Genomic DNA, 27,992 nt, shown 5'->3' with positions numbered 1-27,992 from the left:
GATCAACGGTCGCATCAGCGCAGGCTTACACACTCAGTTGGTGAACAGACGGAAGGATGAAGCCTTTGCATGTGTTGTGCGACTTGACATTGGTGTCAATTCATGTCGGCAGACAAAGACGCGCAGGTCAACGGGGCACGCGGGATCCGTGACCATGTCGGTTACGGGACATAAAGGGGAAAAGGCCGAATCTTGGCAATGTAAATACCGTCAACTTTCGTGGAAACCACGGCATGATCCGAAAAGCGGAGAAACACAATGCACCGTAGGGCAGTGTTGTAGTGCCAAGTGTTTAGTAATTGTTTTCTGGTGCGTCAGTTCCTTGCGGCGAGCTCGACTGAAATAGGCGAGTTAACCAATCAGGTGTTAAGAAAGCTGGTCAGTTATCTACGCGGAGGCGGTGTATCTAGTTTGCCGAAGGAGCAAGTTGGAAGTTCCAATCGCCGACAGAGATACGGATAATGGATACCTAATCAGTCTGTCCTTTGTAAGCATGCAGAGCAGAAGGAAGCTGTATTCAAGACATGGAGGAGATTGGGACATGGGGTACCTACTTGTTACTGGTGTGCAAATCTCAGGTGGGCACAAACACCGCATACTAGCGCTCTGCTGGCAACTACTGACTCTCGAGCCCCTGAACCCCTGAGTTCTCCAATCCTGAACCCTAACCCGGTACCAACTATGACAATGCGCATTTGTCTACTTTCAAAGCTGTGTAGAAACCTTGTTCGCAGGTACCAAGGCTTTGACGGGGCGGGATTTAGACATCATACAATTCTGGTATTGAGAGCCTCATTAGTAAGATAATCCGAGCAACATCTAACAGCCGTGACATCTACCCCCCGCCATCTTTTCTAGAAGTTAGCGCCATGGCACCTTGATATCCAAACAGACAATAACGAGAAACACCAACGCCGATTTGTATACGTGCTATCCCATGCCCCCATTTCATATCCCTGGTATCATTCCCAATGCGCAACTGCCACGCTCTAGAAAGCGTTCTATTCAGCCACGATACCTTTATAAGCCATGTCCGTATCATTATGCGTGCTCCGGCTGTGCCTGTGATCCTGCCAAATCCTGCCCCAACAACACTTCGATTTTCTTCATTAGATCCTTGATGCGGAAAGGTTTAGACACAACATCGTCCATTCCGCTCTTTCTCGCAGTGGCCACTTGCTCGTCTCGCACGTTGGCGGTTACTGCGATGACAGGAACGTGCTTCCCTTTGGTCACCTTTCCTTCCTGTTGCCACTTGCGAATTTCCCTGACGCAAGTTAGGCCATCCATGTTGGGCATTTCCAAGTCCATGAGTATGACGGATAGATCCTGGCCCGGGTTCTCTTCAGAGGTCCGACAAAAGTGCGTCTTCTCAAGAAAGGCCAGCGCTTCCAAGCCATCATTCGCAACGCCGACCGTATTGCATCCATACTGTTTGAGTTGCCTTACGAGAACCCTTTGATTGATGAGGTTGTCCTCAACGACCAAAATATCAAGCTGCTTCGGGTCGAATGTTGATGAGACGTCGGATGCAATTCTTGAAAATGGCTGCGGTCGTGCCGGTGCTGCCTCGGGTGCCATAGAACCAACTAGGCTCGCGCCCGAACTGAATTCGGCGGAAGAAACTCCAGAATATCCTTTGCCCTCCTGCTTGACAGCTTCACTGTTGAGCAAAGAGGTATTTCGTTCGCCTACTGGATGCAAGTGTCTTTCCATTGGCCCAACCGCTGCGAGGAAGGCATCCTCCTCTTCGCGTGATACAGGAGAGGGGGCGGCTCTCCTCACCCTGACAAAGAAACCAAAGACACTCCCCACCCCTGCTTCCGACGCCACTCCAATCTGCCCTCCATGAAGCTCAGCCAGTCGTTTGGAAATGAACAATCCTAGTCCACTTCCGCCGTACTGCGCATGAGTCCGTGGGGAGGCTTGCTTAAATCGCTGAAACAATATCTGCTTCTCTTCGTGCGTTAAGCCACAGCCACTGTCCTGCACATGGAAATACAGATATAGCTCGCTGGATGGAACTGGTACTGTCGCATCGGGCATCTCGTCCTCCGGTCCCAGAGCCGATGTTTTCGAGTCAACGTATCCACCAGCTGCCTTGAACGATACAGGAACATACTGAAACCCGGGGATCAGGCGGGCATCTGGAGGATTCAAAGATGCATCCAATACAACTGTGATCAGCCTCTTGTCTTTGGCAGGCGCAGTAAACTTGATGGCGTTGGTGAGAAGGTTGATGAGAACCTGGAGGACGCGGCTCGGGTCCATGGCTACCCAGTCCACACTGAGTCCGGTAAGAGAGGTCTCCCGGATGTCGAAAGAAACCTCAATCTTCTTCGCCTGTAACTCGGGCTCAAACATTTTGACAGCCCGTCGCAGCAGAAGCTTCGGTTGACAGGGGACAGGCGTCAAAAGCAACAAGTTTGAATCCAGTTTCGAGATGGTAAGGATGTCGTCCACGATGGATTTTTGGTGCTGCACGCACAATGCGATGGTTTGAGCGGCATCTATACAGGACTGGATGGTTTGTGACGTGACTGAACTAGCGTTCCCAATTCCTCGATATGTCGCTTCTGTGCCCTGATATTGATTGTCTCCGGCCCCCAAGGCCGATAAAATATCGTCGGCACACTGCAGAATGGCTGTGAGGGGGTTTCGCATCTCGTGCGAGGTGATGTCAATGAATTCATTCTGCTGTCTCCTTGTCTCTTCGGCCTCCTGGAGCCGACGATTCTGCAAACCTTGGGCCCATTTGAGATGTGAGATATCTGTGATGGAACCCATTACGGATCTCACCGTGCCATCATGAGATAACTCAGCATGGGCACTGAACAAAACCCAAGAATCCATTGGTTCATTCGTTTCCAACGCTGGGTTAATTCGCGGCTTCCTTAGCTTCAACTCTCCCGACCAAGGCAAGTGATCCTTGACCAGACGCTCCCAGCCTTCTCTCATCGTATTTGCGCTTTCTTCAACCATGATATCCAGCCACGACATCTCGTACTGGCTGTTGTTATCTCTGGTGTGGCCCGTCATCTCGAAAAACCGATCGTTGGCCTCGCGTAAAACACCCTCGGGGCTGATGAGAAACATTCCGAGGGGAGAAAGCTCAGTCATGCGTCTGTACCTGCTGGCTTGCAAATTCAACTGTTGTGTCAACTGCTCCTTCTCCAATGCAGCTGCTTCCGCTGCATCCCTGCTACGCCGAGTCTCATCCTCGAACAGGATCACGGATGCCAAAGAGGTGGCCAGCTGTCGGTTAAGCATGCTGGTAAAAGCCTTGTATTCGTCATTGTACGGCCGGCGAGGGTTTACGCCCAACACCAAGAAGGCAAGCACCGCATCCCCATTAGTCGGCCGGACAGGAAAAATGACAGCTTCACGGCAGGGATCCCCAAAACCGCGCCAGTTGATACCCTCGAGGAGGACTTCCGGCAATGTCCCATCTCGTGTGTGAAGCAGGGTTGGTTCTCTGGTGCGCATGGCTTCGCGGAAGGATGGCACAAACCCTTCGCGGCTCCGCTTGAGATCAAGATGCGTCGGGGCTGCCATGTGCCCATCGGGGACTCCAATGGATCCTTCGAGATGGCATGTCTTGAGCGAAATGGTGCTGCCAGAAGACATGGAAGAGTGGTCGTTGTCTTCGCCTTCTCCATCGCCCACCGAGTAGAGCAACGCAAAAGGGACATCGCGTTCATTGTCTTGCAGACCTTCCAAGACAAACTTCCAGAATTGCTTAACAGCCTTGGCTTGGGCTGTTCGTTCGCCAATTTTGTTGATGGTATGCATCCTCCGGCGGTTGATGACCTGTTTGGTTGTCTCGAAAGGTGCGTTGTAAAAGCCGAGAATTCGGTCGGTGCCCCCATACATCGGAGTAAAAGACCAAGAGAAGAAGGTCTCTTCAAGTAGGCCATGCCTGTCAATAGGCAAGTAATCATCCTCCTTGCGCACACTTATTCCTGTTCTGGCACATTCAGCGAAAATGGGGCGAAGGTAATCCCAGAGTTCAGAAAAAGGACCGCTGAACCCGGTGCCCATCAGAGAAGGGTGCTTGTTGCCAGCCACCTCGGTGGCGTAGGCTTCATTGTACAGCATTGTCAGCTCGCTGCCCCAGAACAGAGCGGCCGGGTGAGGGTTGTTCATGCAGAGGTTGGCCGTCTGTTTGAATTCTGGCGACCATTTCTCCATTGGGCCCAATGGCGTGATAGCCCAGTTGACGGTCCGGGCATATTGAAGATGAGCTGAGAGTACCCCTCTCGGCTCAGGACAGGTCCAGTCGGCAACTGACTTCTCTGGTGCAGCCAAGGTGATGGATGCGGATGATTTTGTGGTGTCGTCAGAACTTCCCGCCGGGGTCTGTCGTGTTGAAAAGAACGACTTTGGAGGAGGCCGTCCCGACTTTTGCTTGGAGTACCTAACGGCTATTGTCGTTCCTGATACGGGGAGACTCGTGTCTGTTGGGCGTTCTGACGGTGGCGCTTTTTGTGATGCGGCCTTAAGGCTGTGTTCTGCGACAAAGCCGCCTGTCGCAACTTCAGCTGGTGCTCCAGAGGACAGATCACCAACGGGACTGGCAACTTCAGCAGCGCGCCACAAGCGGTTCCCACTGATGAGGCGCCATCGCTTCCTAACGGTAGAGCCGGTCCAGAGGAGGTCGCCGTAGAGAAACGAAAGTGGAAAGACGTCCTTGGAGTCGTCATGAGTCGTCACGCCGGTGGCCCATCGCTTGAACTCATCGAAGGAGGCGTCCTGAGGCTCTTGCTCTGGCGGTAAGCCTTGAGCGTCGAGACCGATGAGGCCATCGTAAAGTTGTTCGTACAGTCGCAGGGCAGCGTTGCAGAATACGGGGAGCAGGACTTTGGCTCTGGCGGTGGGGCTGCCAGTGGAATCGATGGGAGTGATCGGCAGGGGGTCGTCGGGGTCGAGATCCAAAACAAAAGTCGGACGGGAATCAGCGTCCAAGACTTCTTTGATGCTCTCGAGCAAGTCCAGATCCTCTGTAGCTGTGGTGGATGCGTCGTCTGTTCCACAGGTGGGAGGTAACCGTGGCGTCTGGTGACTCGGCTCACTGAACTCTGCTGTCCCACCCGCTCCTACTGCCGCTGACAGGGTCGTTCCGGCTCCCATTTGACTCGGGCAGCCCAGGCCTCAGTGTGCACGAGAGCTTTGTTCCTCGCAGCGAGGTCTCGTGTGCGAGATCAGTTTGCAGTTTTCGGCAGATTCCGTACGTTGAGCGGAGGAAGTTGGGTTGCGTCAAAAGACGCGACCCAGCGGTCTAGTCGAGGTTTGGCGATGAAATGCCAAGCTTGCCCGCCTGCCTTGTTTCAGTTGTTTCCACGATCTCCGATCTGCTTAGTCAGGTTTCCCGGGCGCGGGACGCCGATCTGATACCACGTCTTCCGATACCCATTATGTGTTCGTCCGGACGGGATGGAGCGGGTCTTTCTGCAGCCAACGCAACCATAATGGTCCACCTTAATACTAAGCTGGTGTGCCTAGCACCCCACATTGCTGTCCTCAAAAAGCTCAAACCGGAGAGAATGTTACGGATAGGCTTTCGGTTCTCAGATGGTCCAAGCTTTTGTCTCGCAATGGCACATCCCATTGCCATACCGCTTTTAGCAACGTTCGACACTGCGAAGACTTCTGCCTGCCTTAAACAGACATCGTGACATCTAAACCGCACTCTAAACCGCACTCGCACCCCACTTACCCTCCTTGGCCAAGCCTCTCTATCATCATCGAATCACAGCACTAACTATGAATAACCTCCACAAGGCAAATCGTAATGCCAATCTCGCAAATTTCACATGTTAGACTGTACAACTTTGAACACCTCATTGTCCCAAGTTACCTACCTAGGTTGGTGGGTTTTGTGGTCGTACGACATGCGGGATACAAAGAGAAATGACACCTCTCCTACTAGCAGGCAAAAGCTTCGACCGTTTTACATTCTCCAAAGCTACCTTAAATGGACATAACACAGAGATCCTCACCTAGTCATTGGCTACTCATGGGAGAGACACAGATGCCCTTTTAGAGCACTTGGTTCATTTCGGTACCACCACACAGGCACAAGTTTGTTCGTCATCTCTGGTCGTCAACTGAAACGCTGGTTACAAATCACAAAAGCCATTCTTGCAGATGATCAAATCAAATCCACAGTCTGAATCCTCCTGGCAGCTTAAGCCTATTATGAGCATCAGCAACCTATCCATTAAAAAAGGCAGAAAACAACGTACCGATACAAGAGAGTGGGTTGTCTCCACAATTTGGCCCTGGTCTGCTTGTTGGCGTTGGACGAGGCGATACTGCTGTGCTTCTGCTGCGAGTCACAGTCGTTACGATGGGAGCAACTGTAACCCGACGTGTACTTGTGCTCGTGCGGGTAATAACCGGGGGCAGTGTGACCGTGACACGGCGAGTACTGGTGATACGCGTGATAACCGGCGGGTATGTGACCGTGGCTCTGCGCGTGGACGTGCTTATGCCACCGGACAGAGGATTGCAACGACCTGCACGGCAGATCAGGTCTCCGTCGCAGTCATTCTCGTCCTCGCACCTGTCACCTGGGAGACAGTTAGTATTGGCTGCCAAGAGAGAAAACCCAGGGGTCCAGGGGTAAGTAGATACCAATGCAATGTCCGGTCCAAGCGCAAGCTGGTTGAGAAGGTGAGGTAGGTCTCACGGTAGGGGTTGGATAAACGTATATGGTTGTTGTGCGGATGATTGAGCCTTGTCCACCGCCACGAGAGGAGCTCTGGGTAGGGGGATTCGCACATCTTCCTGAGCGACAGTACAGATCCCCGTCACAGTCAAGCTCAGAGTCGCATTCGTCACCTGGCAACTTGTCAGTCTCTATACGGTGAAAGTTGAAAGAATAGGCAAAGGTACCAAGACAATGACCTTCCCACACACACGCTGCTCCACCACCGCCGCCGCGCTGTCTGGCAGCGAGCTGGGCCTCAGCCTGTAGGCCGAACGCAAGCAACGCCGAAAGATATACAATTCTCATGTTGAGTGTGTTGAAAGTTGAATGATATCAACATCAGATGATGCTCGTGAAAGATAAGACAATAATCGTGGCCGGCTGAGACTAAATACAGGCAACAGCTAGGTGGTTCACCACGATACAAGCCCTGGATCGGACGATCTCACGAGATTGCATCCCCAGCCAAGGTTACTGCCGGCCATGATCAATATCAAAAGTGCAACCACAAGTCTCCTGCCCCTGACAAGCCATTGGGTGTGACTCCAGGGAAGTGCAATTTCTGTATTTCTGACAAACGGATTCACGATTCCCGCTGGGTAGACCATGGAACTGGCGTCCTGATTTTCCGATCTGTATCATCCGGGTGAAGAGCCTTCTTAGGCTCGCCAAACTAGAGGCCAGTCCAAGCTCTTGCTGTTTAGCCGTGTAGAACGGCCGGCATCTGGCCAACGCAATAAACTTGCTCTGCAAGAATTTTTGGGCTTGAGGAACCGGATCACTTGCCGAGAAGCGAACAGGGTCGCATGTTATAAGAAGTAAGAAGCGAATGTGTGTTGGTCGGGATACATTCTGCGGGGAAGGACTATGCTGTGGAAGGTGTATGTCGATGGCCGCGTCATCTAGGAAGTTGGGTTTAATTGAATCTAGGTTCTAGCCGTAGACAAAAACACTATATGTAACGTACGTGCCTGAACAAAGCCCCTGTCAGTGGCGGCGCCCAGTCAAAGCTTGACGGAAACACGCTCAGCCGGTGCTGAGCTTGTATCTCCGGCAGCCATGCTGATTTCAAAACAAAACATTTACCCGGACTTCTAAAATATCAACAAGATTGGTCTGAAATATAGACAACATGCAATCACCATTGATCTGAATCCAAAATGCCCGGCTCTCATCGATGTAGGTAGGTAAAGCACATTAAAAGCCGGTCCTAAAGCGGCATGTCGCTAAGACCCCTTTCCCTTCGCTTTACCAGCTGCATTCACTTTGTCCTTACCGCTTTCTTTCTTCTTGTTCTTGAATCCATTTGCATCCTTCTCCCCGGTATCCTTGATTTGCTTCCCATCGTTCTTTTCGGGACCAGGTAACTCTGGCATTTGCCACCGCATCTCCTGCCTCAAGAACTCCTTCAACGCCGTCTTGATCTGAGCCACCTTTTTGTTCCACTCATGTCGGTTTGTCTGCTCAATAACTTCCCCCGCTCCTTTTGCCAATGTTGGATAAACAATCTCCCCGCCCAAGTACACTCCCAGATGTAACACCCGTGCCCTTTGCCTCTCTTTTGTCATTGCAGTTACCGCTTCCTTGAGCTTGACCATGTTGTCGTGCTCCCGCTTGGTGAAGACAATGATGTAGTCGTACTTCTCAAACACGTCTTTTGTCAAGCCTACACTGGGGCGAGTTGATATTTGCGACTTGATCGCGTTTTTAAAGGGGTAGTTTGCCCAGTTGTTGTCAAAGATGGCCTTCAAGGCTTCGGGTTTTGGAACATCGCCCGGGCCGCCGGGCTTGAAATCCTTCTTCCATGATGGGTAGCTGTAGTTGAGGGATGAGATGACTGGCACCAAATCAGAAGAATTTTTGACAAAGAATCCAGCGGACGAGACGGCTGATATGCGCCAGGGTGTGTTTGACCTGTACAGTAGAGTCAGCTCCCGAAAGAGGGCAAGGAGAGACTCGGCGATCGCTGTTCGCTCAGCATGATAAGGGTCTACAAAGAGGATCTTTAAATCTTGTCGTGGTATCGGCGATGGTGATGGTGATGGTCGTTTAGCTGGTGCTGACGATGGTGATAAGTTGTTCTTCTTTGGGGAATCAGCGATGTTCTTGTTCGCAGGGCTGTTGATGATAATTTTTTTAGGGGCTGGACTTGTGATCAGGTTGGGACTAGGGATATCAGGTTGTTTGTCCACAGCCATTAGGGCGAGGTAGTCTGAAAGAACGCCCCTGTCGTATTCGATATCATCCAGGATTGCCTGGACTTTCTCTGGGCTGTTTTCTACTAGGGAAAACCATATTTGTGAAACCCATCGCGCTCGAAATTCAAGATCATGAGACCGCGAGAGAATGCCTTTCTCGTATCGCTCAAACAGGTCGGTTGCCTTCTTGATGTGGTCGTTGATAGCATCCAGCAATTGTCTGAGATCTTGTTTCTGGCCAGGATACAGGCTTGAGGAGGCAGCTGCTGGTCTTTTTTTTATGAAAGATTCCAGCCGGCTCAGAAATGGGCTCAGGCGCTCGATTCGTTTACCGAGTTGCGTCATTTGTGTGGGTAGGCCGTCGATGCGCTGGTAGAGAGTGACGGCTGACTGAACCGTTTCCACAAGAGTGACGATGGTGCCAATTATGTCTGCCATTTTCGCTATTGGCTTGGGTATAAACCTGGAAGGGAATACTTCTCAGGAAGCTCGAGACCGTGATATCTTGTCGTCGGGAGTGGTGTAATAGAAGAATATTCGAGGTGGAAGGATTGCGGCTCTGTCAGGCTTGGGAATGCTGGTTCTTTAGTAATGACGGCCAGTGAGGCGCAGCGTGCCGCAGCCATTCTCCGCCATTTAGACGTGTGGAACATAAATTTGAGGATTATTCGTAATACCAGGTAATGGACAGCTCGGGAAATTTAAGTACCTACCTTGTCGTAAATTTCTTCTTCGTGTCATTTGTTGTCTGCCAGTTCTCGACTCGTTGTCGTTTATGTGAACAACCATGGCAGGGCAAGCCTTCCGTGTCCGCTGAAGTCATTGGTGATAGTCAAGATGGTTGGGCGGTGGAGTTTTTTAAGACCCCCGCGATCCTAGCGTACCCCTGTCCCCATGGCGAGATCCCTCAGCCACCCTTCTCGGTCGGTGGTTGTTCGGTTTCCGAAAAACCGCCTTCCAGGTTATTTTGGAGGACCATGCTCAGTGCATTGATTTGAAGGTAAACCTCCACTTCACTCCCAAAACTATTTCCAGCCTTGTTGAAGTCCATCATCAGTCCACATCAAGTCAGTAAGCATCTAGTCCGTTTCCGGGTTAGTTTTATGTCGTTGCAATTCTTCAGCACCCAAAGCGACCCAAAGCACAACCAACGTGCAGGGATAAGTCCAATAGCATAAAAACATGACCAATGAGGGCCTATGATTGTATGCCTCGTCGTGTTGATCATGTCCTTGAGGGTGGGTTGGAGCTGCACCCAGGTACCTACCTTGAAGGTACGGTGAAGAAATGAAGGGGTTTAAACCGGAGCGGTCCCCGTTCCTATCGTTGACGAAACTCTTCGTTTGACCATAGCCTGTTACCTGATATTTCACTGTACTTTTTGTGACGGCACCATGTTCTCTCAGTCTGATATTCCGGAGACGAATGTCGACGTGTAAGTGACTGGAGCCCAGAGCAAAGTATATGCCTGCCATTCTAATGCACACTCTAGCCTCATCATTGGCGCCGGGCCTGCCGGGCTCATGGCTGCCGCATCTTTCGCTCACCTCACCGCCATCCCCTCTGCCTCTCCGCTTTCAGTTCGGATCATAGACAAGCGTTCCACAAAGATATTTTCGGGCCAGGCCGACGGTCTTCAATGCCGCTCTCTTGAAATCTTTGACTCTCTTGGCTTTGCCGACAGGGCATGGAAGGAAGCAAATCACATGATCGAAATCTGCATGTGGAATCCTGACGCGACAGGTATCATTCAACGGAGCGACAGAATCCCTGATACGATTGTGGGGCTGTCCAGATTCCAACAGATTGTGTTGCAACAGGGCAGGATTGAGAGGTTCTTTTTGGACAACATCCAGAAATACTCTGGGGGTGCCATCAAAGTCGAGAGGGCGATCCTACCAACCAGTTTGCAGATTGGGGAGGAGAGAGTTAAAGTGACGGTGAGAAAGCTAACAGAAGAGGAAGCTACTCCGCCGCAAGCTACGACAGGCAGCAAGAGTGATGCGACAGATGGGCTCTTTCGGAGTAACCTTGTGGGGGATGACTACGAGGACAAGAATATCACAGATGCAAAGGGTGAGGAGGAAGAAGTGATCAATGCAAAATTCGTCATTGGTTGTGACGGTGCTAGGAGCTGGACCAGACGGACACTTGGTCCCGAGTTCGAGCTACAAGGCGAAGCAACCGACTTCATTTGGGGAGTTATGGATATCATCCCTCTCACTGACTTTCGTAAGTTTCCTCGGGGCGCAACTTGGGAACATGGCTGACACATGGATAGCCGACATTCGCATGCGCTGTGCTATCCACTCAGCCAACGATGGGAGTCTCATGGTCATCCCTCGCGAGAACCGGCTGGTGAGATTGTACATTCAACTCAAGGAGGTCACGCCGGACGCATCCGGCAGGGCAGACAGGTCCAAGATCACACCGGAGCTCATCTTTGGCGCTGCGCAAAAAATTTTAAGGCCATACAAGATCGACTATGAATATTGCGACTGGTGGACCGCGTACCAGGTATTTCCCCCTGAGCCTATTTTTACCCCTATTCACTCCTGGTTAACATGGCAACTGCAGATCGGACAACGTATCTCACCCTCCTTTTCGCACCCTTCCAATAAGGTATTCCTTGCGGGCGATGCAGTGCACACTCATTCCCCCAAAGCAGGACAAGGCATGAACGTTTCTATGCAGGACTCATTCAACTTGGCGTGGAAGGTTGGGCTCATAGCCAAGGGGATTTGTCATCCCAGAATTTTGGACACATATCAGTCCGAGCGACGCCGAGTTGCTCAGGACCTTATTGAGTTCGACCACAAGTTCAGTCGTTTGTTTAGCGGGCGCCCGGCGAAGGATGTTATGGACGCAGAAGGCGTGAGCATGGCTGAATTTAAGGACGCGTTCCTGAAAGGGAACCTGTTTGCCAGCGGATTGAGTGTTGACTATGGTCCAAGTTCTTTGGTCGTCAAGAGCGGCGACCCTGGCGAACTGGGCGATAGGAGCGATAGAAGCCGGAATTTGGAAGGGGTGCGCAGAATTACAGTGGAAGAGTTCGAGGTGAAGCAGAGCCTGGCCAAAGGGCTGCCTGTGGGGATGAGGTTCAACAGTTTTAAAGTCCTTAACCAGGCCTGTGCTCGGCCATGGCATTTCCAAGAGAGGCTGAAGGCTGATGGACGGTTCCGCATTGTGTTGTTTGCCGGTGACATACTGGATCAAGCACAGAAGCAGCGAGTTGAGGTGTTCTGTGATAAGCTGAGCTCGTCCAACGGCTTTATGAGAAGGGCTACTCCGGAGGGGGCCAAGATTGATAGTGTGATCGAGGTGTTAACAATCCACTCAGCCAGAAGGACCGAGACAGAGCTCCTGCGAGATTTCCCCGACATCCTGCATCCGTTCGACCCACACACCGGATGGGACTACAACAAGGTTTTTGTCGATGACGAGAGTTACCATGAAGGGTTTGGCGATGCATACAAGAATTACGGAGTTGATAAGGAGAAAGGGTGCGTTGTGGCTGTCAGACCGGATCAGTATGTGGGTTGGATTGGTGAGTTAGAGGACTTTGAGCAGTTGCAGGAGTACTTTGAGGGCATTTTCCTCGTATAAGTAGGGGATAGTGTGTACCTTGGTTGTCGTTTCACACAGTTGTACCTGGCCAATAGGAGAAATGTTTTTGAGCTCTAAACCGGGCACCTATCGGCCCATGGGATGAGCGGCTCCATGTGCAGTGATACCAAAGGTCGCCGCCCTATGAGGAAGACGTACAACGGGAAATGTTGGATCCTCCTTGGGTGGTTTGCTGCTCGGGGTGTCAGGTTTAGGTGAATCCATCTTGGTTGCAGGAGTTAATGACTGTAATGCGATCGAGTTCCGTTGCGGGTATAGTAAGAGTCCGGATGATACCTAAGCTGGCATACGGCTTCTTTTATTCTTGGGACCAATTGGAGAGGTCAGGCCCAGGGGTTAGATGGCAGCTACCCCTGAAATCGCATGACCTGATGATGACCACTAAGATTTTCTTCTTTCAAGCTTGCATTCTTGTGAGCGACAGCCCAAAGGCCAATGAGAAATGATACCGCACCTATAGCTCCACGACTTCGTTGAGTCTAGCCGCATAAGTTGCCCGAGCCTTCGTTGTCTTATATGTCAACAATCGTAAGTCTCAACAAAGAACGCTGGCCCATGACAATACTAACTGCACCCTTCCCGACTCCCAAGCTCAACAACCTTTGTCGATGTAAAGGGCTGTAAATGCTTTCGTCTGTGTTACTGATAGATTCACAAGACCGACACGGGTGTCCTGTTCACAATTCTCCATCTCCTGGACACTGCCAACATTTACTCAAGAAAACACTGCGTGTGAAAATGTCTTCCCACCTACCTCCCAACTACACCCCTGCGCTTCTCCACCGCTACCTTTCCCATTTCAACCGTGACCCTTTCCAGCTAAATGTCATCGACCACGATGCCGTCGGCTACGCCACGGTGGAAGAACGGGCCGCCCGCGCAAAGAAATACAACGAAGTCGCTTCGGACTACTATGATCTTGTCTCGCCTCTCTACGAGCAAGGATGGGGCCAGCGATTCCATTACACCCCCATCTTCCCGGGGAAATCCATAGCCGACAGCATGACAGCTTATGAGCACGAGTTTGCTCGTATTGCCCGCCTCAAACTAGGGATGAAGGTGTTGGATCTTGGCTGCGGCATTGGCGGCCCTGCCCGCACCATCACCAAAGCAATCGGCTGCAAGATCATTGGGATCACAAACAGCGCCTGGCATGTTGAGCGAGGCACGCAGTTGACCAAGCAGGCTGGACTGGAAGGCAAGGTTGCCCTCATCCAGGGCAATTTTCTGGTTTGCAATCCCCTTCTTGTTTGCTCCTATCACAGAAGCACTGTCTGACGAAAGACAGAAACTCCCCTTTGAAGACGAATCCTTCGACGCCGCATACTCAGTAGAAAGCCTTTGTTACGCCCCCAACCCTGCAGAAGTGTACCGTGAGATCAAGCGCATCTTGAAGCCAGGAGCCCCGTTTACGTTTCACGACTTCGCCATGACCAAGAAGTTTGACGAGAACAACACTGAGCACGCAAAGATTCGGAACTGGGTCGAATTTGGAAACGGGATTGTGAAGATGCCGTGGGTGCCGGATATGAGGAGGTGTGTGCTCTCTGCAGGTAAGTCCAACTTCTTGCCTCAACAAAACAACTGCAAAGAGCAAAACTGACAAAATGTCAACAGGATTCGAGTTACTGGCAGAAGAGGACATGGCTTACCGTAGCAATGGGGCTCCTTGGTACTACGGTCCGGCAGGAGATGTTTCTTGGGCATGGCGCGTTCCTGGGTGGGATGACTTCTTCAGGGTGGTCAAGATGTCTCCCCTTTTCCTATTCATCGCCAAAAGCATCTACCGAGTGTTGATTCTGTTCGGCTTTGCGCCACCCGAAACACTCACCCTGATGGACACCATGTGGTACTGCTGTCGTTCGGTGGCTATTGGCGGCAAGATGGGGATTTTCACACCAATGTATGTGTTCACATGCCGTAAGCCAAGCACGGCAAACAAGCGAAGTGGTTCTGCAGAGCAAAAGCAAGAGCAGGAGAAGGTTGAGCTCAAGAGGGCTTGAACTATCGGCGAGGCGGCCAATTATATGTCGAGTAGACAACAGCATGTTTACCGAGGATAAAGAGAAGCCATTACAATCGTTTATATATGCCCCAAGGAAAGGCCTCCCAACGATGCCTGACCGCCGTGACTGGCTGGTTCAGGTGTTATCTGTCTGTATCTGTAACTCCGACATGTATGTACCCAGCAATGCTCCTTCATGTCCTGGGGAAGAACCAACCCAATGCACCTCCCTCATACCAATCATACCGGCTAATCGGTGAACCTAAAACATATCGTCATCATCAATTTCGTTCCATCTCTTGGTCTGTAACCTCCTCATCTTCTTGGGACTGCTGTGCCTGCTTTGTTGCTGTGCAGACGGCGGCCGCTGAGATTCAGAAGATGAATCATCCATCCTAAGATTCTCCAATCTCTGCCTCAATGTCACCTCCCTGTCTTTTTCCCTGTCTTTTCTTGTGGGTCTCGGACTGCCACCTCTGCTCTCCTCACCGGTAACACCGAGTCCTGATCTCTCACCTAACGGCCTCCTCTTGCTTGGGCTCATCCCAGCTACCTCTCTTCTGAGAATCTCGTTCTCTCTCTTGAGTCTCTCGTTCTCCTGTTCCATGTCCTCCATGAGAATATTTTCCTTGTCGTTGTCTTCCCCGTCGACCTCCTCGTAATCGCTCTGCGGCTGGGTTGACGGCAACGATAAAGGCGCGACAGCTAGGCTCCTCTCGAAAACTTCAATCTTCCGTCCCCAGTGCTCCTCGCCTCGTTCCATCTCGATTTGCATCGTCGTCTTCCACCTTGCCATCTCAATCTCGAGGCGCTGCTCAAACTCGTTGGTGCAGTCCTCACGAATAGCTTGCTCGAGCTCAATCATACGGTCCTCCATGCTGAGCAAATGCGCCTCGGCTTCTTCACGCGCTGAGCGTTCTGACTCGAGCGCTTGACGAAGATACTCCAACTCTTCGGAGAGACGGGCAATCTCGAGCGCCGCGGCCTCCATAGTGCTGCGGTGGGCGTCTCCGCTGGGGCTAGAGCCAGACAGAGGCGAGAATGCTCGCTGGATGTTGGGGGATGACAACAGGCCACCGTGCTGCGGTTGGTTGGAAGAAGATGATCCGGGAGGAGCGAAAAAGCTGCGATGGTGGACAGGTGGTGAGCCTAATTGTCCCAGGGGGGGTGGGCTGGCAGGAGGCGCCGGGGCCGACAACGCGGTTTGTGTTATGCTCGGGACGCGCGGGACGGTAACTTCCCTCGCCAGGGCGGAATATCGAAGGATCTGAGACGTTGCATTGTAGTCGCCATGAGGGTCGGCGGTAACGATCATGACAGCCTTCTGAGGATTTCGATAGCGGGCTGATGAAAAGGATGAGGCCGACGGGAAACAATTGGAGAACAGCAACTCAGTCAGCTTGCACTGACGGAATGGGACAAGATTTGGCTTGTCCTTGGTCGTGGCATCACTCTGCATCTGCAAGCATTGGCCCAGATACATCAAGCTTTCGTTGATCTTGCCGGCTTCTGCCAGTGTCGCGCCCGCGGTTTTGGCATCTCTCGCCCTTTCGCTTCCAGCAAGATCGACAATGGTGAGAATGTTGCCGCCCCAGGGAAGATCGCCGTGCTTGCGGCTGGCTCGGGTGCGCTTTTTCACTTCTACGCAAAAGAAGCCATGGCTTCGCGAGCTAACGCTGTTGCTGCTTGTTCCTGTCACTCTCCGCTCATGTAAACCAGCTTCAAGCACCAGCAAGGCCTGCTGCAAATCCCCACATATAACCTTTCGAAGTCCTGCAACAATCTTGCGATCAGGGGATGTCTCTGTCGGCTTGAACAGGAGCGGTCGTCGGCGATATTCTTTCGTTGCGGCCGACTTGGTGGGAGGGGTCAAGAGATCAAAGATGCGATCGTTGTAGACTTCGTACATGGAAACCACCACGGCATATTCGGACGACGGATCGCATGAAACAGATAGGGCGTTTATATCAGGCTGCTGCGGGAACGCGACGGGGCGGTTCATGCGTCGATGTTGGTTCGAACTCGGTCCAACGGATTCGCTCTGTGAAGGTTGTTTAGTAGCTGCTTTGGAACGTATCGACGATGCAGTAGAAGCCATGAAACTCTTGGAGGCAGCAGCTTTGGTTCCCTGCGCCTTGCGCGGCCTTTTGGACACTGGCTCCAGCCGCTTCCGAGGTGTGGCATGGGACTTGGTGGTGCTACTGAATCCTCACGGCTGACAATACGAACACTTGGGGCCCGCTTGGGCGCTGGCCCTGGCAGGACTGTCTTCGCGGCAGATCCAAAGGGTCGAACCCTTTCATTCATGACTAGAGACTGAGGGGGTAACTGAAAAGGGGGTCCTACTAGCATAGGCGTAGGTGCTCTGGAGCTGCTACTTTTGAAGGTGGCGGGCGCATCCGCGTACACACTGTCGAGGAAGTTGTGGGCAGAAAAGATGAGAGCTTCGGAAGGATCAGAGTTGGTGATCGACTGTTCGAGGGGAGGGTAAGAGCTGCAGTCGAGCAGATTGTCGCTAAGGGATCGGAAGATGACATCGAGGGCGAGCTGGATCATCCCGCGCTGGGACTTTGAGCCAAGAATGGTATACGACTACTCCGTATCAATATCAATGTTAGCTGTCTCCTGCTTTCTACTGCCATAAGTGGCGGCCATCCCACTGACCTTGCCTGACCCAGTGACGCCCAGCGTCGCAAGCAGAGCATCAGTCCCCTCGCCGCCATAGGGAGCAAGCACGCCTTCGACGAGATTTGCGACGCCGGTGCAATGGAAGACATCCAGTTGGGAGGCATCCTCCTCAAACACCTGGGTGAATGCGAACTTCTCGATGGCACGCCGTCGATCATTGGGGGGGTTTAGGGTGATATATCTCGGCGCGTCGCTGTTCTCGTCGGGCTCCTCGACAGACAGAAATCTTTCCCCACTGGTCGACGCGCTATTGTTGTGTGGGCGAAGTCGCAGATAAACCTGGAAGAGATTCTGCGGTGGTCTTGACGTGGCCATATCTGTCACCTTGCTTTGTTCGCCTACAGCAGATCGGGGATGTTGCCGCGACCTGTCCTCGGTGATGCGCGAGGTGAAGCCCAGGGTCCAGGGCAGTGCCAAGGGACACAGAGTGGAGCTGGTTCAGAATATGGGCCAGGATGGCTGCAGTTGTGAGTTGGCAAGTGGAAGAATCGAAGTAGAGAAAACGCATGGAAGTTTGGACCAATGCCCTGCCCAGTTGTGTCGCCAGGCGCGGCCAGAAAAATGTTTACGCTACCTGGAAGCAGCAGTTCCCCTGGCAACGACGAATCAGGTACGAACAACCAAACTGACAGGGAGACAGGGAGCGCGATGCCAGGTGGAGCGATAAGATAAGATCTGCCATACGTCCACAGACCCACCATAATCACCACAAAAAATAAGGGTTGGTACTCAAACGTGGGGGTCAAACTTATAAACCATACCTCGAAAGATAATCGTTTGGCTATCAAACATAGTTATCACGCCTTTAAAGATAGTTAAAAGGTTTTAAAAGATAGTTTGAAGACCTATTAATTTGGTTTTAAGGCATGGTTAACTTACTTGTGGTGCCAATTATTCTGTGAGGAGGGTGCCCACTAGCCCCTCCATCTTTAACCAAGCTCCCCACTCTTTTCCTGATGACATCTGCCCCGCGTTTAAATTGCAGAGGGGAAGATTGGAAGCTCCCGTTTCCTGGACTCTTGTGCAAATTTTCAAGCCGGTTCCAGTTGCATCCAAGTCCATGACACTGTTTGTTTTTTATGCTTTCAGTTGTGTTTATCTCTCACACCTTTAGTCTCGAGTTAAGGTGCCGCCAGGAACCATTTCAAGCCCAGCGCATGTGATCGTGTGTGGCCACTGGCCAGCAAATAGTTCGGCATACGTAACGCTCTTTCTATATACCTCCCATTTGGAAAAATCGAAAACCCCGGCCTCAGCGTTTTTTCTTAGAATTTTGTCTCCTTTGACCAGGTTCACCCGGCTTTGAATTCTCATGACCGATCTCGGTGTAGACTGGGTCATATTTCGCTGTTGAAAACGTGCAGGTGCAAAATCACCCGTCGTGGCCAATTTGGGAAGGTCCAGATTGCCTCCTGAACAGCGAGTCATAATTTTCATCCAATGTCTGGCCTTGCCTTGCCTGCACCGTAACAATGGAACCCTTATGTGACTCTTGCAGACCTACCGTGGTGACAGGTTGGAAGCCGCAATGTTGTCTCGGTCTGAGCAAACATGATTCCACGAGCATATCGACGAGAAAGCTGTTTGCCACTAGCGCTGCGCATGTGGCTAGTAGGTTTAGCTTTTCTTGGGTCTCTGGTAGAAGGCGAACAATGGTGAGATGTCGGCGTTGTTTGGGCGTGCAATCGGTCGAGGTCCTGCAATGGTCAATCCATTTTCCGCAATAAGCGAGCCTGTTTTTGTTGAATCTCCTCCACATTCTCAAATGGCAGAGGGGGAGGAGGGAGATCCGAAAGAAATGACGGCAAGACGAGTCATTACCCCGCCTAGGTAGAGGCTAGAGCTGGAAGATGCTGCCAGCTGGCAGCTGGAACCACAACGACATCAGAGGGAGAACTGGAGACCCTCAGCGTGGGATAACACGTCAAGGCAACGCAACGACGACGACTAGATACACGTCTTGCCTGTTTTGGCCTCTTCAGGGCCAGTCAGGCATCTATGTTTGATCCAGGCCGGCGTGTAAACGATATACAGGTGCAGCAGACAAATGGACTTGTGGGACTTTAATGGGGAATATCATCGAGCAAGTTCCAGTCACGGCCATCAACGTAACCGACATCATACCGTAGTGACTGTGTGATATGCAACCGCGCTTGACGTGCATTGTGGCCTGCCAGGTCAAGCAGCCAAGTCAACAGAAACAGAAAGGGTCTGAGATGCGGGGAAGTGTGCGTAGGAATTGATTCTGTGGACTCGGAACCTCAGATTCCTGCTCCCGCCCCCAAATCTGGTAGCGAGCACCAGGAGGGGCTCGATATTCATGTTCAAGGTCACGATGTAGGCACACTTATGTAACAGGCGGCACGGTGAAAAGAGTATATCGCAGGGTAGGTATGGATTTAATTGTCTCGGTCGCATGCAAGTGGTGTTGCCCTCCATCCCATCCCTGGCTCCGTGTCTGCTCATCATGATTTGTGGAGGAGCCAGGAGGGTGATGTCCTGCAGACGGAAAAGAGCGGTGACAGAACGGTTATGGTGACAGTTCCCGGAGCAGCGAGGCCCCTCGATGGGAAGAAAGGGAGCAAAAAAAAAAGTCTGTAGAGGCTACTGCGGTAGGAGCACGCAGCATGGGAAAGGCATGGAAGGAAGGTTGCAGTACATTGGAGGGGTTAGCCGTTGAAGTTTTGGAGGCGTGCTACCTTATTCTGTAGGTTGATGGAGTCAAAGACAGCTCCAGCTGCCAGCTGCCAGAGCGCGGGATTGCAGAGGGCAGGCAGTGAACGTCTCCTTGGCTGATCGTGGACACTTTTGAACCAGGGGTCTGCTCTACTCCAAGTGTGGAACTCTATTGCACTAGCCCCACGTTTTCTGGCTCCAGCAGCGAGCCGAGCCAATCCCAGGTGCTGCAATCCCAGTCCCACCCATCGAAAAAAAGTTTGGTCAAAAGGCAATTGAGTCCCGCTGCTCCCCTCACTGACCTTCCCCTTTCCCTCAACCACATCACCTCAAACCGCCAGACAACGAAGTCGCACTATCTTTCAGAGACCCAGAACAGATTCACCAAAACTTCGTCGATTTCAAGATGCCGTCGGCCGTCGCTGAGCTCTAAGCGCCCACTGCGGACGTGTGCTGCACTCGCACGTCCGCAGTCCAGCAGCCTCAGCGAGATATTCAACTCTGCCAACTCCCCACTCGACGAAGTTTTCACCAGACTCATCTGTCTCGAGCCCGTCTCCAGTGTGGGACAGGGCTCAATTGCACACCAACTGCAGTGAGACGGACAGTCCGCCTCTGATATTAACAAGTTCTACCCACCACGGCCATCACTCTCAGGCCACGCAGCGATTTCCCACAGGTCTACTCACAAGTATCTGGTGGCTCTGTTCCCCAGTCGGCCAATTCACTTCCCCACATCCTCCCTTCCACCCATCTTGATCCACTTATATCTGAGATCAAGTCAACTGCCGATTGTTCTATAAACGGACTGGGCGCTGAACAGCTTCATTGAAAGCTTACCTGTTAGACACGCCTTGGGCTTGTTGGACTCGGCATTGTCGTGTATCGTCGTTTGCTGCAAGGTTCACCGCCGTTTGAGCCAATCCACTGTGCATCACCCCAAGATCAACCCACCTATTGTATCCACCCCTGCATAGCCAAGAATCATGTCTCGAAACATTCACCAAAAATATCCCTCTGCGCCTCGCATCAAGCTCGTCAACAAGAAGAAGCCGCGCAGGCCCTCCGTCACCTCGAGCGAGTCGTCTCTCAACCTCTCCGACGACGAAGGTTACTCCGGCGTCGAGGACGTCAGCGAATCTGACAATGAACTCGACGAGGACGATGTGGTTGCGGCCGAGGAGGAGCATCTGATCACCAATATGGCCAGGAATCGCCTGTTGAAAACCCCTCGGCCGCTCGACGAAGAGAATGACGCTGATGAAGAAGACGAAGACGAGGAGGACGAGCTCGAAGAAGAGGAAGCCATTGACGACGAAGATGCCAATGATGACGAGGACGACGATGACGACAGTGTTAGTTGGCAGGGCTTGTCACCACCAAAAGAGTTTGAGGATGCCATGTGGCCCGAGTCTGAACTGCCGGATGTCACGCCGGTTAAGCGCCATGTTCGGTTTGCCGGTATCGACAGCGACAGTGACAACACAGAATCCGACCTGTCCGAATCTGATGATGGCAAGCAATTCTTTCCCGATATCTTTGTCGACCAGAACGCTCTTGATCCCCGGTTCCGCCGCGAGATTGAGAATGATGATGGCTCCGACACCGATGGCTCGTACTGGGACTTCAATGGCTCCACCCAAGACGTATTTGTCGAGACATCGGATGTCGAATTCGACAATGGAGGTCTCCACAATACCCCAATGCCAACGCCAAGGGTCATCCCTCCATTGAATATTCTACCCACTCCGCTGACGGCATTTTCCACCGAGTCACCGGAGCTTGACGGTTATGAGAGTGAGTTGTTGGCTTGCGATTGGAAATGGAGGTTGGCGCTGACTTTTTCCCTTACCAGCTGATGGCGACACAACAGAAGAGGACATCCCAGAGCCGGTTGTGCGTAAGAAGCAGGTTCGGCGACCAGTGTCTGTGGAAACTTCGGACTCTGAGACACCAAGACCTAACCGCCACGTACGAGGAAAGCCTCGTCTTGCGCGCTTCGACTTGGACGGTGACAGCGATAAGCCGGTCGGCGTGATCAATCCAAAAACTGGCAAGATGATGATTTTCACGCGTCAAAAGGCTGATCGTCTCGAGTTGGCTCCAGAGTCGTATGACCTGAATTTTGCTCAGGATGATTTGTCGGCTTGCTCTCCCATGATGGCCAACTCGGCCTTGATCATGCTGGGGGTCATGGACGCTAATACTTTGGGTGACTATTTCGCTACACAGCCCTTTGGGCCCAGTGAGGCCTTCTTCCCCTGTTCCGATGCATTCACTGGAGAAGAGACAGATGAATCCGAGTACTACCCAGCCCTGGAAGATGAGGGTGAGGATGCTCTCAGGATTGAGGATTTCATCGAGTTTAGGGAGGACAACGAATCGGACCAGGAAAACGAAGACGAAGACAACGCCGGAGACTGGAGCAATGATCCCAATTCAAGCCCGACACGGCCCAAGACCTCGGCCAGCATGTCCACCACAAACACGGACTATTATGTCAAGGACGTCCACCCTTTGCTCACCCACTTCGAGATGAACTCCAACGCCGTGGGCGCTTTCCGTCGTAATCAGGTAAATCAGCAACTCATCAACAGTGAGGTCGCGACCCAGGAGTCACTCGCTTTCTCTGGACCTTACCACATTGGAACTCTCCGAGGCATCAAGTCCGGCAGCATGGAGACGGTAACAACCCCCATCACACCGGTGCGCAGGCAAAAGAGAAACAGCATGGTAGGCCTTGATGGACCTCTTGATTATTCCCCAGGATCTCCGCTCAACCATGTATCACAGAAGAGAAAGGCCCCCGATACCGTCGCGGATGACAACCTCCACAAACGCCACCGGAGCATTTCGGACATGGAAATTTTGCAGTTGTAATGGATCTCCCGGGATTTCCTATTTCTGGTTTTCAACCGCATTCTACAACGATAGCAGCACGATGACGGACCAAGTTTCATCTTCCGACGCCAACAAGCCTAGAAGTTTGGGAGTGGAGGATGGTGGATGGAAAGAAGACACTTACGTCGAAGGACGGCATGGACGAAGCGGTTCCGGTGATCCTTGGAAGATATGCCGGACACTTCAACCATCCCTGGCCTCGCCCACAAAATCCTCATGTATCATGACCTATGATACAGCGGCACTTTTCTTTTTTTTTTTTTTTTCAAAACTGTTTTCCTTTTCTTTTACTCTTTACCTGCTATGACAAGCAAATATTTCGTTGTACTTTTCTATTCGAGTTGATGTTTGGACTTATACGAGTTTGGTGACTTGTATTCCATTATCTGTGTGTATTCATCTACATGGCTGTGCTTTTACTCGGATGGGTTGGGGTTTCTCGGTCTCTGGTGAAAAAGGAAACGTTTCGACTTCTTATGGATGGGTTGCTCATGTCTAGCCCTTTTCCCGTGTCGTTTTATTTCCAAAACCTATTCCTTCTTTCTTTTTTTCGGGACTGGCTGGTTGGGAAAAGAGAGAAGCAGGCTTCCTTCATGTGAATGAATGTCTGGGATTTGCAAAATAAATGAAAGGGGCGGGATGGTTTGGGGACGAGGTTTTTCTGGTTTCGGGTGGAAATCTGGGGTAGACAAAGTACACACCTACACTGTTGTACACCACCATCTACAGGTAGACAGAGATATGGTGCCGGGTTTTTAAAGTCTGGGATGGATCACATCGGTGGCTTGTAGATCTAGATGACTGGGTGATTTGGGGGCATGACTATTTTTTCCTGCGTCGAAGGGCAAAAATTCCATTCGATATATACTTAGCCAATTTCTTGGGAATATTGAACCCTGTGAAGAACAGGACCTATTTTGCTAGTAGTGAGTTTGTGAGTCAAGGTGAGCATTCTGGTTCACTAGGAGAAGGGCATCTTACTCTTAACTCAAGTGGTTAGACTTGGATGAAGTTACATGGTCCCATCGATGCCGTATCAGGAGACGCAATGCGGGCCAATGAATGAAGTAGAGTGATATTAAACCTAGCAAAGTGCCCCAGCCCCAGAGCCTGGCCACCATGTATTACCGGAATCCTCGAATACCTATGACCAACACCGTTATCGCTTTTCCTATTATCATCCACTTGACAACCAGAAATTGGACAGCGTCAAATTCTCAAACAAAGGAGACAGATTCCTCGATCTAAAAGTCGACGCTTACGATGAAAACTAGATCACATCCAGAAGTCCATGTAAACGATGAAGATCAGATCTCGACAGCCAACAACCCATCCTTAACACTATTATTCTGTTGATATCTCCGTCGGAACACAGACCGAGGAGCCAAAAAGATTCAATCAGGCAGCGATGACCATGGCAGCAGCCACAAGCGCAACCATCAAGTCATTGCTCAGCATGATTGGCATGGCAGCCGCACTGACTGTGGGTGCAACACTGTCGGTACTGGATGGAGTGCCGGTGGAATCGTCGGTAGTAGAACTCTCGGTTGAGCTTGACGCGTCGCTCACCCCATCAGCGGTAACAGTGGTGCTCGAGGGTGCTGGGACGAAAGGCGTAACTGCGGTGTCGATTGACGGGGTTGCAACGTCAGTCTCACTGGCTGATGTGGTCGAGGTTGACCAGGTGGCTGAAGTGGAAGGACCGGGAACGTTGTAGGTAGATGCATTGCTGACAGTCGTGGTAAGAGTGGCAGTTCCACTGCTGATGGTGGATGTTACTGTCAGCGTCTCCGAGGTATCGAATGTCGAGTAGCTGAGGCTGGGAGTGACTTCGCCAGCATCTGAATGGCTATTTGTGGTAGCGGGGGACTCGTCGCAGGGGGGGGTTTCCTCGACGGTCAAAGTCAATGTGGCTGTTTGGGTCTGATAAATGACCGTCGTGAGGTCTGCCTCATTGATATCGCGAGGGTGAATCTTGTTATTTGCCTGGGCACAAGCAACCGCTTGATCAACCGCTGCGGTGAGACTACTCAAAAGAGCAGTGACTGCAAGGAAAAGATTCGCAGAGATCATGATGTCTGATACACGAGAGACCTGGACCTGTCAATGTTCTGTCTTGAGAACTGACTTGGTTAAAGACTGTATGACGGTTTCTGGAAGGAGTAAGCTCGGGAAAGTCACACTCTCAAATAGAGGAAGACAGGTTCAGGGGGGTGGCTGGCTAATGGTCGTGATGACAACAACTAAGCCCAGTTGTATATGACGTGTGGAAATGGAGGTAGGTATGTTGTAGCCGCAGTACCAAGGTAGAAGGAGAACAACTTACCACTAACAATGTCGCAAAATACTCAAGGAGGATGAGGCTTTCTATCACTACCGGAAGACAAGGCTGCTGGATTTGCGTGCTGCTAGAAATCGGTCGGCAAGACAGAGTCGAGTGGGGGTTGGGGGGAAGTGATGGGGGAAGTCGAGAGAGGGGCGGGGGCAACGTCAAGTAGATATTGGTAATGTTGGGAGAGAGAAGGGGAAGCCGTACAACTTCGCTTTTGTTCTGTGATTGCACTGAATGAAAATTGCAAGACAAGAAATGGTTTGTGAGGCGGGGAAGTATCAATACAAATAACGGACCTGTGAGGTGGTGCAAGTTTTGGGGGAGATTAAGGCACTGCAAACGCGAGGATGGTCAGAACGGAATTCAAATTTCGTCTCATGACTGATCCCGTTATCGGTCCACATGGCGGGGAAATCTAGCTAGGAATCAGGTTCCTGGGGGACTCTTGACTCCTGCGTCGGTTAGGTCCTTCCCAAAATCGATTCTCTACCACGCATCTACCTTATCTCAAGGCAGGCACGAACTTGGGGGTCATGCTGCAAGGTCTCGAGCAGGGAATTCTGCAGGTCCCACGGGCACTATAGCAAACACAGAGTGACGCCCTCAGGCCGCCAAATGACAAGCCTAGGGTCAAAAGGCCAAATAAGCGTGGTTCGGTAACAGCAAAGAGAGTACAGTAATGGCAACACGTCCATCCATTATCCGGGAATTTGCTGCCCGCGTTGCACGGGGTCTCGTATGCGGCCAACCTGTCATCTCTTGCCCAACTGAGTGCAACGACAGACTGTGACTTGTAAGAGCCTAAAGCCGTCCAAAGGTTGAACAGTTACGTTGTTCATGATTATCCAATTTCTCGATGCCGGCTGTAGGAGCACTTGGATCTCGATGCAGATCGTGTACCTACCTGTCACCAGGGTTGAGTACCCTTCAGAGATGATACCTATCTGCAGGCTAGGCCGATTGCTTTCAGTTTACGAGATCGATCAATAAGTCTTCAAAATCAACGCGGTAATGCAAGTGGTAATGGCGGAGAATTTGCAGCACCTATTCTCGCTTTGTCCATGCGGCATTCCCTGCATATGCTTGTTTTATGGATGATTCACATCAACAACCTCTCGACTGGCATTCACCTGCTCCTTCCCTTTTCTACATCATGATAAAGAAAGCTTCTCTTTGCAGGCAGGGGCACCCGTGAGGTGTCAAGGATCGATTATGGTCTCCGGCTTTATGACCTCGACTCCTCTGAGCCCACAGATCTCCTCATTTGAGCATACTCTTTTAAAACATGGATATTGCCCAACCTGACGACGAAGAGAACCAAAACCATACAACTCCACATTTCACATGACGCGCCGTCCTAGCTGAACTCATAAATGGTTTTTTCATCAATCTTTCCAACACTTATTATGGCCTGCGGATCGGTGCCGCCAGCCAGATGTCGATCGTTTCGGCGCTCCTCGGCTTCGTCACTTTTCAATTCCTACAGCGTTATCTTCGAATTTCTCTTAACCCCTCAGAAAATTCCCTGCTTCTCAGTGTCTCCACATCCGTAGGGTGCATGCCCGTCGCAGCTGGCTTCATCAACGTCATTCCGGCGCTAGAGTTTCTGCTCAGCTCAGAAGAGAAGGGACCACTTCTACTAAGCGCCAAAAGTCTCATTGTGTGGTTTATTGGGCTTTGCTTCTTTGGTCTCCTATTTGCCGCCGTATTTCGCAACCATTTTGTTGTGCAAGAAAAATTGCCGTGGCCTGGGGCAAAACGTGCAGCCAATCTCATCAACTCACTTTATCACCTGAATCCGCAGCCGAGCATGGGCCACCAAAGCGCCAGAGATGAGGCAAAGAGACAGCCCGACAACGAAGAAAACACAGATCACAGCAGTTTTGTTAGAGAGGAGCAAGCACTTCTCACTCCCCAACCCACTATCGATGGGTTTCGGTGGGATCGTGGCATGCAAAGCCTCTTCCGAGGAACTCTCCTCTCCTGGGGCCTTGGTATGATTGTTTACTTTGTTCCGGTCTTGCGCGAGATCCCAGTCTTTGGGCGCACTGCGTCCAAGAACTGGTTGTGGTCTGTTGATCTCTCTCCGGGATTTTTTGGCCAGGGCATGATGACAGGTCCTACCGTTCCGCTACATACGATGATGGGTGTCGTTGCTGGCTGGGGAACTTTGTCACCGTATGCAAAGAAACAAGGTTGGGCCCCGGGCAATGTTGATGACTAGGAAAACGGAGCAAGGGGCTGGATAATCTGGGTCGCTCTGGCCTCGCTACTTGCTGACGCATTCGTCAAACTCGGGTGGTTTACCTGGCGGGAAGTTGTCCTTTTTAGCGACGACACAGCAATTATGGATGGAGAAAATGAAGATGAGATCAACACCGGCCATGATTACCCATCATCGATGATCGGAAGAAGACGGTTGATTTTCTACTTCTTGGTGTCGGCTATAATCTGTGCAGTAAGTGTGCATGTTACTTTTGGCTCTGTCGTGCCATGGTACTACACTGGTTTGGCTCTCACTTTGGCCCTTCCTACAGCGGTAGTCGGGATCAGGTCTATTGCAGAAACTGACCACAACCCCGAATGCGCTTTAGGTATGTTCTTCAATGAGCACGTTTAGGCGAAGTACTTATACCTAAAAGTATCACACCTTGTATTTGGGACATTTCTAATCCTCTTCGAATCCTAACGCAATCCTCATCGACCTCTTCTCTGCAGCAGTCTCACAGGCTGGTGCAAGCCAGTCAGGAGACATCTCTCATAACTTCAGGATTGGACAGCTTGTTGAATCAAGCCCAAAAGTTCAGCTTCATGGACACATAATTGGGTCAATTCTTGGCGCGCTCGTCTCGT

General features: G+C 51.5%; 8 protein-coding genes across 8 annotated transcripts; 3 read left to right on the top strand and 5 right to left on the bottom strand.

Moving 5' to 3' along the window:
• Window positions 1-1,041: 1,041 nt before the first annotated feature.
• On the bottom strand, window positions 1,042-5,130 carry QC761_124440 (uncharacterized protein; the record flags this gene model as incomplete). Its single annotated transcript, XM_062875700.1, has 1 exon — window positions 1,042-5,130. The coding sequence occupies one exon, from the start codon at window positions 5,128-5,130 to the stop codon at window positions 1,042-1,044; it is 4,089 nt and encodes a 1,362-aa protein (XP_062736301.1).
• Window positions 5,131-5,893: 763 nt separating this feature from the next.
• On the bottom strand, window positions 5,894-7,018 carry QC761_0028130 (uncharacterized protein; the record flags this gene model as incomplete). Its single annotated transcript, XM_062872203.1, has 4 exons — window positions 5,894-6,193; window positions 6,246-6,518; window positions 6,692-6,843; window positions 6,920-7,018. The coding sequence occupies 4 exons, from the start codon at window positions 7,016-7,018 to the stop codon at window positions 6,157-6,159; spliced, it is 561 nt and encodes a 186-aa protein (XP_062736300.1). The 3' UTR covers window positions 5,894-6,156.
• A 920-nt stretch (window positions 7,019-7,938) lies between these two features.
• Window positions 7,939-9,699, bottom strand: QC761_124430 (uncharacterized protein; the record flags this gene model as incomplete). The annotated part of the gene is made up of 2 exons (XM_062875699.1): window positions 7,939-9,353; window positions 9,624-9,699. 2 exons carry the CDS (start codon window positions 9,697-9,699, stop codon window positions 7,939-7,941), a joined length of 1,491 nt encoding a protein of 496 aa, XP_062736299.1.
• QC761_124420 (uncharacterized protein) lies at window positions 9,688-12,656 on the top strand. Its single transcript, XM_062875698.1, has 4 exons — window positions 9,688-10,345; window positions 10,403-11,142; window positions 11,192-11,427; window positions 11,488-12,656. The coding sequence occupies exons 1-4, from the start codon at window positions 10,305-10,307 to the stop codon at window positions 12,514-12,516; spliced, it is 2,046 nt and encodes a 681-aa protein (XP_062736298.1). The 5' UTR covers window positions 9,688-10,304; the 3' UTR covers window positions 12,517-12,656.
• Window positions 12,657-13,133: 477 nt separating this feature from the next.
• Window positions 13,134-14,540, top strand: ERG6_2 (Delta(24)-sterol C-methyltransferase; the record flags this gene model as incomplete). Its single annotated transcript, XM_062875697.1, has 3 exons — window positions 13,134-13,767; window positions 13,826-14,090; window positions 14,155-14,540. Exons 1-3 carry the CDS (start codon window positions 13,162-13,164, stop codon window positions 14,538-14,540), a joined length of 1,257 nt encoding a protein of 418 aa, XP_062736297.1. The 5' UTR covers window positions 13,134-13,161.
• Window positions 14,541-14,638: 98 nt separating this feature from the next.
• On the bottom strand, window positions 14,639-17,830 carry QC761_124400 (uncharacterized protein). Its single transcript, XM_062875696.1, has 3 exons — window positions 17,207-17,830; window positions 16,889-17,134; window positions 14,639-16,583 (listed from the first exon to the last, which is right to left on the bottom strand). Exons 1-3 carry the CDS (start codon window positions 17,543-17,545, stop codon window positions 14,805-14,807), a joined length of 2,364 nt encoding a protein of 787 aa, XP_062736296.1. The 5' UTR covers window positions 17,546-17,830; the 3' UTR covers window positions 14,639-14,804.
• A 2,116-nt stretch (window positions 17,831-19,946) lies between these two features.
• On the top strand, window positions 19,947-23,140 carry QC761_124390 (uncharacterized protein). Its single transcript, XM_062875695.1, has 2 exons — window positions 19,947-21,703; window positions 21,762-23,140. Exons 1-2 carry the CDS (start codon window positions 20,893-20,895, stop codon window positions 22,784-22,786), a joined length of 1,836 nt encoding a protein of 611 aa, XP_062736295.1. The 5' UTR covers window positions 19,947-20,892; the 3' UTR covers window positions 22,787-23,140.
• Window positions 23,141-24,205: 1,065 nt separating this feature from the next.
• On the bottom strand, window positions 24,206-24,880 carry QC761_124380 (uncharacterized protein; the record flags this gene model as incomplete). The annotated part of the gene is made up of 1 exon (XM_062875694.1): window positions 24,206-24,880. The coding sequence occupies one exon, from the start codon at window positions 24,878-24,880 to the stop codon at window positions 24,206-24,208; it is 675 nt and encodes a 224-aa protein (XP_062736294.1).
• Between the last annotated feature and the right edge of the window lie 3,112 nt (window positions 24,881-27,992).

Source organism: Podospora bellae-mahoneyi (genome assembly GCF_035222275.1).
Source record: "Podospora bellae-mahoneyi strain CBS 112042 chromosome 1 map unlocalized CBS112042p_1.2, whole genome shotgun sequence".
Classification (NCBI taxonomy): domain Eukaryota; kingdom Fungi; phylum Ascomycota; class Sordariomycetes; order Sordariales; family Podosporaceae; genus Podospora; species Podospora bellae-mahoneyi.
The sequence above is the reverse complement of the archived record's forward strand: the minus strand, read 5'-3'. Positions and strand labels throughout refer to the sequence as shown.